Source organism: Zonotrichia leucophrys, unplaced genomic scaffold, assembly GCF_028769735.1.
Source record: "Zonotrichia leucophrys gambelii isolate GWCS_2022_RI unplaced genomic scaffold, RI_Zleu_2.0 Scaffold_542_34351, whole genome shotgun sequence".
In the NCBI taxonomy this organism is placed as follows: Eukaryota; Metazoa; Chordata; class Aves; order Passeriformes; family Passerellidae; genus Zonotrichia; species Zonotrichia leucophrys.
The window spans coordinates 21,830-34,351 of NW_026992747.1; the positions used below are offsets into that span (position 1 = coordinate 21,830).

General features: G+C 45.9%; 1 protein-coding gene across 1 annotated transcript; it reads right to left on the reverse strand.

Annotated features, from left to right (window-relative positions):
• Nucleotides 1–628: 628 nt before the first annotated feature.
• On the reverse strand, nucleotides 629–9,633 carry LOC135441799 (signal-induced proliferation-associated 1-like protein 3; the record flags this gene model as incomplete). Its single annotated transcript, XM_064701349.1, has 5 exons — nucleotides 629–1,018; nucleotides 2,417–2,470; nucleotides 2,573–3,101; nucleotides 5,097–5,254; nucleotides 9,530–9,633. Coding segments are annotated over 5 exons (1,235 nt in total), but the record flags the coding sequence as incomplete, so codon positions are not given.
• Between the last annotated feature and the right edge of the window lie 2,889 nt (nucleotides 9,634–12,522).

A 12,522-nucleotide genomic window follows, 5' to 3' on the forward strand; every position in this document is an offset into this window, starting at 1 on the left:
GATGCCACCAATGGCTCCAAGATGGCACCAATGGCACTCAAGACACCTCAATGGCACCAATGGCACCCATGACACCAAGATGGCTCCAATGGCACCAAGATGGCACCAATGTCCTCCATGACACCAAGATGGCGCCAATGGCACCCACAACAACCCAATGGCACCAATGGCACCCAAGACACTCAGATGCCACCAATGGCTCCAAGATGGCACCAATGGCACCCAGATGGCACCAATGGCACCAATGACACCCATGACACCAAGATGGCACCAAAGGCATTCATGGCACCCAAGTGCCACCAATGGTGCTCCCAACAACCCAATGGCAACAATGGCACCAAGATGGCACCAATGTCATCCATGACATCCAAGTGCCATCAATGACACCAACATGGCACCAATGGCACCCAAGACCTTCAGATGTCACCAATGGCACCAAGATGGCACCAATGGCATCCATGACATCCAAGTGCCACCAATGGCACCCAAGACACCAAGATGGCACCAATGGCACTCAAAACATCTCAATGGCACCAAGATGGCACCAATGGCACCCAAGACACCCAAATGCCACCAATGGCACCCGAGATAACCCAATGGCACCAATGGCACTCAAGACCTTCAGATGTCACCAATGGCTCCAAGATGCCACCAATGGCACCACGATGGCTCCAATGTCCTCCATGACACCCAGATGGCACCAACAGCACCAAACCCACCCCGAGCACCCGAACCCCACCAACCTCCTGGGCGTGCCATCCTCGTGGGGCGGCACGATGCTGACGGTGACGGTGACCGAGGTGCGCAGGAGGTCGATCATCTGCTCGTGGCTCAGCGCCACGGCCGCCACCTTGCACACCTCGAGGAGGCGGCTGCCGCGCCGCAGCCCGGCCTGCCAGGCGAATCCGTACTCCTCCACCTCGGCCACGCTGCCGTCGGGGTGCACGTGGAAGCCCAGCTGGCCCAGCCCGTTGCGCCGCAGGGTCATGTCCACCGTGGCGCAGCCCGGCGTGGTCATCTGGCCAGAAATGGAGGCGTCGTTAGGGTGAGAAAAATCAAAATTTGAAGTTTTGGGTGAAAATTATGGGATTTTTTGGGGGTGTTTTATTTCCATTTCCACCAATGTTTTGCCAATTTTTTCCCCCCAAATTTCCCCATTTCCATTTCCCCCCAATTCCCCCCGTTTCCCTCCAAATTTTTTCCAATTTTTTCCCATTTTTCCCCCAATTTTTTTCCAATTTTTTCCCATTTTTCCCCCCCATTTCCCTCCAATTTTTTTCCATTTTTTTCCCATTTTCCCCCATTTCCCTTCTAATTTCTCCCCATTTTCCCCCCATTTCCCCCCAATTTTCCCTCCAAATTTTTTCCCATTTTTCCCCATTTTTCCCCCATTTCCCCCCAAATTTCTCCATTTCCATTTCCCTGCAATCCCCCAGTTTTCCCCCGATTTCCCTCCAAATTTTTTCCAATTTTTTCCCATTTTTCCCCCATTTCCATTTCCCCCATTTCCCCATTTTCTTCCCCCATTTTCCCCCCACTTCCTCCAAATTTTTTCCCATTTTTCCCCCATTTCCATTTCCACCCAATTTTCTCCAAACATTTTCCCCATTTCCCCCATTTTTTTCCTCCCCATTTCCCTCCAAATTTTTTCCAATTTTTTCCCATTTTTCCCCCATTTCCCTTCCAATTTTCCCCCATTTTCCCCCAATCCCCCCAATTTTTCCCCCATTTCCCTCCAAATTTTTTCCAATTTTTCCCCCAATTTTTTTCCAATTTTTTCCCATTTTTCCCCCATTTCCCCCCATTTCCCTTCCAATTTTCCCTTCCAAATTTCCCCAAATTTTCCCCCCATTTCCCTCCAAATTTTCCTCCCTTTTCTCCCATTTTTTCCCCATTTTCTTCCTCCAGTTTCCCCCATTTCCCTTTCAATTTTCTCTTCCAATTTTCCCTCCAAATTTTTTCCATTTTTCCCCCTTTCCATTTCCACCAATTTTTTTCCCATTTCCCCCAATTTTCTCCCAATCTCCCCAATATTTTCTCCATTTCCCCATAATTTTCCCCCAACATTTCCCCAATTTTCCTCCCTTTTCTCCCATTTTTTCCCCAGTTTTCCCCATTTTCTTCCCCCACTTTCCCCATTTCCCCCCCCATTTCCCTCCAATTTTCTCCCTTGTTTTTTTCCCATTTCCCTCATTTTTCCCCAATTTTTTTCCAATATTCCCCATTTCCATTTCCCCCATTTTCCCCCCACTTCCCTCCAATTTTCCCCTTGTTTTTCTCCCATTTCCCCCATTTCCCTCCAAATTTTTTCCAATTTTTTCCCCAAACATTTTTCCCATTTCCCCCAATTTTTTTCCCCAAACATTTTTCCCATTTCCCCCCATTTTTTTCCCAATTTCCCCCATTCCCCCCTCACCTTGAGCCTCTGCACGATCTCCTTGATCTCCTCGGCCGCTCCATCGGCTCCTTCCTCCGCTCCCGCCGTCGATCCCGACATTCCCGATCCCGCCATTCCTGCTCCCGACATTCCCACCATTCCCGATATTCCCAATCCCGCCATTCCCGCCCTGACGCTCACCAAATCCCCCCTGCCATGATAAATCCTCAACGCCGCCCCCTCCGCGCTCCACCCGATCACATCCCCGGTGAAACAATGAAACACAACCTCCTTGGCCACCAAATCCACCAAAACCACCAAATCCTTGGAAATTCCCAACACGCACGGCACCTCCTCACCGCCCCGGCCAAAATCCAACGCCCAAACCCGCCAAGAAACGGCGCCGGCGCTCTCCAGCTCCGCCCAAGGCCGCGCTTTGGATTTCTCCTTTTTCTTGGAGGCCAAGGAGATGAGGTTGAACTTGGCCAAGGCCGTGTCCAAGGGCGTGTTGGTGACGTAGTTTTCCGCCAAATCCCGCAGGTACTCGTGGCGCGTCCGCGTGGCCATGGCGCGGAATTTGCGGGATTTGTGGGCGGCGTTCTCGCCGTTGATGGCTTTGGCCAAGAGGAAGGAGCGGAAGAGGTCGGAGCGGCGGAAGGTGAGGCCGGAAGGGGGGAGAGGGGGCCCGAAAGGGGGGACGTCCTTGGAGCGCGTGACGGCGACGCTTTTTGGGGAGAAAAAAAATGAGATTTTTAGAAATTTTTTGGAGAATTTTTGGGGAATTTTTGGGGAATTTTTGGGGATTTTTTGGGGAATTTTGGGGATTTTTTGGGAATTTTTTGGGATTTTTTACGAATTTTTGGGGGAATTTTTGCTGATTTTTATGAATTTTTTGGGGATTTTTTGGGGATTTTTTGCAAATTTTTTGGGGATTTTTTGGGAATTTTTTGGGATTTTTTACAAATTTTTGGGGGAATTTTTGCTGATTTTTACGAATTTTTTGGGAATTTTTGGGATTTTTTGGGAATTTTGGGGAATTTTTATAAATTTTTTGCAAATTTTTGGGGGGTTTTTTGGGGAATTTTGGGGGATTTTTTGCTGATTTTTACGAATTTTTTGGGGGATTTTTTGGGGAATTTTTGCTGATTTTTACGAATTTTTTGAGGGATTTTTTGGGGATTTTTTCCTGATTTTTACGAATTTTTTGGGAAATTTTTTGGGATTTTTTTGGGGATTTTTATAAATTTTTTGGGGATTTTTGGGGGAATTTTTGCTGATTTTTACGAATTTTTGGGGGATTTTTTGGGGGAATTTTTGGGGGATTTTTTGCTGATTTTTACGAATTTTTTGGGGATTTTTTGGGGAATTTTGGGGGATTTTTTGCTGATTTTTATGAATTTTTTTGGGGAATTTTTGGGGATTTTTTTGGGGAATTTTGGGGGATTTTTGGGGAATTTTGGGGATTTTTTGGGGAATTTTTGGGGATTTTTTGGGGAATTTTTGCTGATTTTTATGAATTTTTTGGGGGAATTTTTGGGGAATTTTGGGGGATTTTTTGCTGATTTTTATGAGGTTTTTGGGGGGAATTTTTGCTGATTTTTACGAATTTTTTGGGGGAATTTTTGCTGATTTTTACGAATTTTTTAGGGAATTTTTTGGGGATTTTTTGGGGATTTTTATAAATTTTTTGGGGAATTTTTGGGGAATTTTGGGGGAATTTTTGCTGATTTTTACAAATTTTTTGGGGAATTTTTGGGGAATTTTTGGGGAATTTTTACGAATTTTTTTGGGAATTTTTTGGGGAATTTTTGGAGAATTTTTGCAAATTTTTGGGGGATTTTTTGGGAATTTTGGGGAATTTTTTGGGGAATTTTTGGGGAATTTTTGGGGAATTTTTGCTGATTTTTACGAATTTTTGGGGAATTTTTGGGGATTTTTTGCTGATTTTTACGAATTTTTGGGGGATTTTTGGGAATTTTTGGGGGATTTTTGCTGATTTTTACGAATTTTTTTGGGAATTTTTTGGGGATTTTTTATAAATTTTTTGCAAATTTTTGGGGGATTTTTTTGGGAATTTTTGGGGGAATTTTTGCTGATTTTTACGAATTTTTTGGGGAATTTTTGGGGATTTTTGGGGATTTTTTGCTGATTTTTACGAATTTTTTGGGGAATTTTTTGGGGATTTTTGGGGGATTTTTATAAATTTTTTGGGGAATTTTTTGGGAATTTTTTTGGAATTTTTGGGAATTTTTGGGGGGATTTTTGGGAATTTTTGGCAAATTTTGGAAAATTTTTACTCAATTTTATAAATTTTTTGTGGATTTTTTGGGATTCCCAGCTCCCAGGGGGCCGAAGGGGGAGACGTCCTTGGACATTGGTTTGAGGGGAAAAAAAGGGATTTTAGGAAATTTTTGGGGAATTTTGGGGAATTTTTGCTGATTTTTACGAATTTTTTGGGGAATTTTGGGGGATTTTTTGCTGATTTTTTGGGGAAATTTTTCAGGGATTTTTGGGAATTTTTATAATTTTTTTGCAAAATTTTGGGGAACTTCTTAAAAACCCTTGGGAACTTTCAGACCGTTCGGATCATTTTTCCGCAAATCTTCGCGAATTTTCGCGTATTTTCGCCATTTTTTTTCCGATTTTTCCCATTTTTTTTTTAAACTTTCAACCAAATTCCGTGGAATTTTCAGGAATTCCTCCCGGATCCGGGTCCCACCTGTAGGAGACGCTGTCGGAGCAGGGCTGGTGGGCGCGCACGATGATGAAGACGTGCTGGAAGTGCGAGCGGATGTTCTGCGGCGTGAAGGGCAGCGCGCCCGGCTCCTGGAAGATGATGGTGACGATGTCGTTGCCGATGTGGCGCTTCCGGAGCAGCTGGAAAAGGAAAAATTTTTGGGAATTTCGATGGGAATGGGTGGGATGAAGATTTGGGGTGGTTTTGAGGGAGTTTTGGGGTTGTTTGGGTCTTTTGGGGGGTTTTGGTTTTTGGGGTTGGTCAACAAAAGTTTGGGATCTTCCAATTTTTGGGATCTTCCAAATCTTGGAACCAACCAAGCTTTGGGATCCTCCAACTCTTGGATCTCCCAACCAACCCTTGGGATCATCCAATCTTTGGGATTCTCCCAAGTCTTGGGATCAACCAAGCAACTCTTGGGATCATCCAACTCTTGGATTTTCCAACTCTTGGAATTCTTCAACCCTTGGATCCTTCAACCAACCTTTGAGTTCATTCAATCCTTGGGATTCTCCAACTCTTGGACCTCCCAACCAACCCTTGAGATCATCCAATCTTTGGGATCTTCCAAATCTTGGAATCAACCAAGCTTTGGGATCCTCCAACTCTTGGATTTCCCAACCAACCACTGGGATCATCCAATCTTTGGGATCTTCCAAATCTTGGAATCCCTCAACCCTTGGGATTCTCCAACCAACCTTTGAGTTCATTCAAGCTTTGGGATCCTCCAACTCTTGGATCTCCCAACCAACCACTGGGATCATCCAATTTTTGGGATCTCCCAAATCTTGGAATCCTTCAACCCTTGGGATCCCTCAACCAACCTTTGGGATCCTCCAAATGTTGGGATCATCCAAGTCTTGGAACCACCCAACCCTTGAGATCTTTCAGCTCTTGAATCTCCCAACCAACCCTTGGGATCATCCAATTTTTGGGATCTTCCAAATCTTGGAACCAACCAAGCTTTGGGATTCTCCAACTCTTGGATCTCCCAACCAACCCTTGGGATCATCCAATTTTTGGGATCTTCCAAATCTTGGAATCAACCAAGCTTTGGGGCCACCAAACCCTTGAGATCTCCAACTCTTGAGATCATCCAATCTTTGGGATCTTCCAAATCTTGGAACCAACCAACCCTTGAGATCTTTCAACTCTGGGATCTCCCAACCAACCCTTGGGATCCTCCAAATCTTGGAACCACCCAACTCTTGGATGTCCCAACCAACGCTTGGGATTCTCCAAATTTTGGGACCACCCAACCCTTGAGATCCTCCAACTTTTGGAATCTCCCAGCTCTTGGGATCCTTCAACCCTTGAGTTCCCCCAACTCCTGGGACCACCCAACCCTTGGGATCCTCCAACTCTTGGATCTCTCAACCAATTCTTGGGATCATCCAACTTCTGGGATCATCCAATTCTTGAGATCTTCCAACTCTTGGAATCCTTCAACCCTTGGGATCCTCCAACTCTTGGAACCACCCAACCCTTGGGATCCTCCAACTCTTGGATCTCCCAGCCAACCCTTGAGATCCTCCAACTTTTGGGATCCTCCAACTTTTGGAATCTCCCAGCTCTTGGAATCCTTCAACCCTTGAGTTCCCCCAACTCCTGGGACCACCCAACCCTTGGGATCCTCCAACTTTTGGAATCCTCCAACTCTTGAGATCATCCAATCTTTGGGATCGTCCAACTTCTGGGACCACCCAACCCTTGGAATTCTCCAACTCTTGGATCTCCCAACCAACCCTTGGGATCATCCAAATCTTGGGATCAACCAATCCTTGGGATCATCCAACTTCTGGGACCACCCAACCCTTGGGATCTCCCAGCTCTTGGGATCCTTCAACCCTCAGGATCAACAAATCCTTGGGATCTTCCAACCAACTCTTGGAATCCTTCAACCCTTGGGATCCCCCAACTCTTGGATCTCCCAGCCAACCCTTGGGATCCTCCAATTTCTGGGACCACCCAACCCTTGAGATCCTTCAACCAACTCTTGGAATCCTTCAACCCTTGGGATCTCCCAGCTCTTGGGATCTCCCAACTTTTGGAATCCTCCAACCCTTGAGATCAACCAATCCTTGGGATTCTCCAACTCTTGGATCTCCCAACCAACCTCTGGGATCCTCCAACTTCTGGGACCACCCAACCCTTGGGATCCTTCAACTTCTGGGACCACCCAACCCTTGGGATCCTTCAACTCTTGGATCTCCCAACCAACCCTTGGGATCCTCCAACTCTTGGAACCACCCAACCCTTGGAATTCTCAAACTCTTGGATCTCCCACCCAACTCTTGGGATCCTCCAAATTTTGGGACCCTCCAAATCTTGGAACCACCCAACTCTTGGATGTCCCAGCCAACGCTTGGGATCCTCCAAATTCTGGGACCATCCAACCCTTGGGATCCTTCAACCTTTGGGATCCTCCAGTTCTTGGGATCCTTCAACCCTTGGGATCCTCCAACTCTTGGGATCTCCCAACTCTTGGAATCCTTCAACCTTTGGGATCAACCAATCCTTGATATCATCCAACTCTTGGGATCCCCCAACTCTTGGAACAACCCAACCCTTGGGAATCTCCAGCTCTTGGATCTCCCAACCAACCACTGGGATCATCCAAATCTTGGGATCAACCAACCCTTGAGATCATCCAATCTTTGGAATCTCCCAGCTTTTGGAATCCTTCAACCCTTGGGACCACCCAACCCTTGGGATCTCCCAACTTTTGGGACCATCCAAACCCTTGGAATGTCCCAAATCTTGAAATCCTTCAACCCTTGGGATCACCCAACTTTTGGAATCCTCCAACTCTTGAGATCATCCAATCTTTGGGATCGTCCAACTTCTGGGACCACCCAACCCTTGGAATTCTCCAACTCTTGGATCTCCCAACCAACCCTTGGGATCATCCAACCCTTGGGATCATCCAACTTCTGGGACCACCCAACCCTTGGGATTCTCCAACTCTTGGATCTCCCAACCAACCACTGGGATCATCCAATCTTTGGGATTCTCCAGTTCTTGGGACCATCCAACCCTTGAGATCTCCAACTCTTGGAATCCTTCAAACCTTGAGTTCCCCCAACTCCTGGGACCACCCAACCCTTGGGATTCTCCAACTCTTGGATGTCCCAACCAACCCAACCCTTGGGATCCTCCAACTTTTGGAATCTCCCAGCTCTTGGAATCCTTCAAACCTTGAGTTCCCCCAACTCCTGGGACCACCCAACCCTTGGGATCTCCCAACTTTTGGGATCCTCCAACTCTTGAGATCATCCAATCTTTGGGATCTCCCAACTCTTGGGATCCTTCAACCCTTGGATCCCTCAACCAACCTTTGGGATCATCCAACTCTTGGAACCACCCAACCCTTGAGATCTTTCAACTCTTGGATCTCCCAACCAACCCTTGGGATCCTCCAAATCTTGGAACCACCCAACTCTTGGATGTCCCAACCAACGCTTGGGATTCTCCAAATTTTGGGACCATCCAACCCTTGGGATCACCCAACCCTTGGGATCTCCCAACTTTTGGAATCCTTCAGCCCTTGGGATCAACCAATCCTTGGGATCTCCCAACCCTTGGAATTCTCCAAAGTTTGGGACCATCCAACCCTTGGGATCCTCCAACTTTTGGAATCTCCCAGCTCTTGGAATCCTTCAACCCTTGAGATCCCCCAACCCTTGGGATCCTTCAACCTTTGGGATCTCCCAACCCTTGGGATCCTTCAACCCTTGGGATCCTCCAACTTTTGGAATCCTCCAACTTTTGGGATCTCCCAACTCTTGGAATCCTTCAACCCTTGAGATCCCCCAACCCTTGGGATCTCCCAACCCTTGGGATCCTCCAACTTCTGGGACCACCCAACTCTTGGGATCCTTCAACCTTTGGGATCCTTCAGCCTTTGGGATCCTCCAACTCTTGGGATCCTTCAACCCTTGGGATCCTCCAACTCTTGGGACCACCCAACCCTTGGGATCCTCCAACTCTTGGATCTCCCAACCAACCCTTGGGATCCTCCAACTTTTGGGATCCCCCAACCCTTGGGATCTCCCAACTCTTGGGATCCTTCAACTTTTGGGACCTCCCAACTTTTGGGATCTCCCAACTCTTGGAATCCTTCAACTTTTGGGATCTCCCAACTCTTGGGACCTCCCAACCCTTGGGATCCCCAAGTTTTGGAATCCTCCAACTTCTGGGACCATCCAACCCTTGGAATTCTCCAACTCTTGGATCTCCCAATCAACCCTTGGGATCATCCAACTTCTGGGACCACCCAACTCTTGGGATCTCCCAACCCTTGGGATCCTCCAACCCTTGGGATCCTCCAACTTTTGGGATCTCCCAACCCTTGGGACCTCCCAACGTTGGGCGCTGCCGATCTCCGTGGGTTCCACGGAAGGTTCTGGAGGTACCTGCTGGCGGTTGTTGGGCGTGTAGGGCAGCATGGTGGACACGTGGAACATGATCTCGTAGTCCTGGTACGTGGTGTAGAGCGAGTGCGTGCCCGTGGAGTCGGCTGGGAAAACGGGAAAGGGGAGACGGTGAAATGACGGAAATGGAGTGGGTGGATCCCAAAATATGGATTGGGTGGAATCCCAAAAAATTGATCAGGTGGAATCCCAAAAATCAGATCTGGGGGAATCCCAAAAAATTGATCAGGTGGAATCCCAAAAATCAGATCTGGGGGAATCCCAAGAAATGGATTTGGTGGAACCCCAAAAAATTGATCAGGTGGAATCCCAAAAAATGGATCAGGTGGAATCCCAAAATATGGATTTGGTGGAATCCCAAAAAATGGATTGGGTGGAATCCCAAAAATCAGATGTGGGGGAATCCCAAGAAATGGATTTGGTGGAATCCCAAAAAATTGATTGGGTGTAATCCTGAAAAATGGATTTGGTGGAATCCCAAAAATCAGATCAGGCGAATCCCAAAAATCAGATCTGGTGGAATCCCAATAAGCAGAGCCAGTGAAATCCCAAAAAATTGATCGGGTGGAATCCCAAAAAATGGATTGGGTGGAATCCCGAAAAATTGATTGGGTGTAATCCTGAAAAATGGATCTGGTGGAATCCCAAAAATCAGATCTGGGGGAACCTCATAAAAGGGATTTGGTGGAATCCCGAAAAATTGATTGGGTGTAATCCTGAAAAATGGATCAGGTGGAATCCCAAAAATCAGATCTGGGGGAATCCCAAAAAATGGATTGGGTGGAATCCCAAAAAATGGATTTGGGTGTAATCCTGAAAAATTGATTGGGTGGAATCCCGAAAAATTGATCAGGTGGAATCCCAAAATATGGATTGGGTGGAATCCCAAAAATCAGATCTGGGGGAATCCCAAAAAATGGATTTGGTGGAATCCCAAAAAATTGATCAGGTGGAATCCCAAAATATGGATTTGGTGGAATCCCGAAAATCAAATCTGGGGAATCCCAAAAATCAGATGTGGGGGAATCCCAAAAAATGGATTTGGTGGAATCCCAAAAAATGGATTTGGTGGAATCCCAAAAAATGGATTTGGTGGAATCCCAAAAAATTGATCAGGTGGAATCCCGAAAAATTGATTGGGTGGAATCCCGAAAAATGGATTTGGTGGAATCCCAAAAATCAGATCTGGGGGAATCCCAAAAAATTGATTGGGTGTAATCCTGAAAAATTGATCAGGTGGAATCCCAAAAAATGGATTGGGTGGAATCCCAAAAAATGGATTGGGTGGAATCCCGAAAAATTGATCTGGTGGAATCCCGAAAAATTGATCTGGTGGAATCCCGAAAAATTGATTGGGTGGAATCCCAAAATATGGATCGGGTGGAATCCCAAAAATCAGATCTGGGGGAATCCCAAAAAATGGATTTGGTGGAATCCCAAAAACAGATCTGGTGGAATCCCAAAAAATTGATCAGGTGGAATCCCAAAAATCAGATCTGGGGAATCCTCAAAAAATTGATCAGGTGGAATCCCAGAAAATTGATTGGGTGTAATCCTGAAAAATGGATTTGGTGGAATCCCAAAAAATGGAGCTGGTGGAATCCCAAAAATCAGATCTGGTGGAATCCCAATAAGCAGAGCCAGTGAAATCCCAAAAAATTGATCAGGTGGAATCCCAAAAAATGGATTGGGTGGAATCCCAAAAATCAGATGTGGGGGAATCCCAAGAAATGGATTTGGTGGAATCCCAAAAAATGGATTGGGTGGAATCCCAAAAAATTGATCAGGTGGAATCCCAAAAATCAGATCTGGTGGAATCCTGAAAAAAGTATTTGGTGGAATCCCAAAAATCAGATCTGGGGGAACCCCAAGAAATGGATTTGGTGGAATCCCAAAAAATTGATTGGGTGTAATCCCGAAAAATGGATTTGGTGGAATCCCGAAAATCAGATCAGGTGGAATCCCAAAAAATTGATTGGGTGTAATCCTGAAAAATGGAGCTGGTGGAATCCCGAAAATCAGATCTGGGGGAACCTCATAAAAGGGATTTGGTGAAATCCCAAAAAGTTGATCAGGTGGAATCCCAAAAATCAGATCTGGGGGAATCCCAATAAGCAGAGCCGGTGAAATCCCAAAAAATTGATCAGGTGGAATCCCAAAAATCAGATCTGGGGGAACCCCAAAAAATGGATTTGGTGGAATCCCGAAAAATTGATTTGGTGGAATCCCAAAAAATGGATTTGGTGGAATCCCGAAAATTAATCAGGTGGAATCCCAAAAAATTGATCAGGTGGAATCCCAAAAAATTGATCAGGTGGAATCCCAAAATATGGATTGGGTGGATCCCAAAAATCAGATCTGGTGGAATCCCAATAAGCAGAGCCGGTGAAATCCCAAAAAATGGATTTGGGTGTAATCCTGAAAAATGGATTTGGTGGAATCCCAAAAATCAGATCTGGAGGAACCCCAAGAAATGGATTTGGTGGAATCCCAAAAAATTGATTGGGTGGAATCCCAAAAAATGGATTTGGTGGAATCCCAAAAAATGGATTTGGTGGAATCCCGAAAAATTGATCAGGTGGAATCCCAAAAAATGGATTTGGTGGAATCCCAAAAAATGGATGCGATGAAATCCCGGCATCTCAAAATTCCCTCTTGGTGTCCAACGGGACCACCCAACCCTTGGGATCGTCCCTCAACCTTGGGATCACCCAACTCTTGGGATCCTTCAACCCTTGGGATTCCAATCTGAACCTCATTAGCCCCCGGGGAAAAATTTTTAATCCCAAAAATTTACATTCCCCAAAATTTGGGTTTAATTTTCCTTAACTCGGGAACCCAATGGGGTCCTTAAACCCCAAAAGGGGGGAAACCCCAACCATCCTTAAAATTTGGATTCCAAAAATTTGGAATCCCAAAAATTTTGGGAAACCCAATTTATTTAACCCGAAAATTAATTTTTAAACCCCCAATTT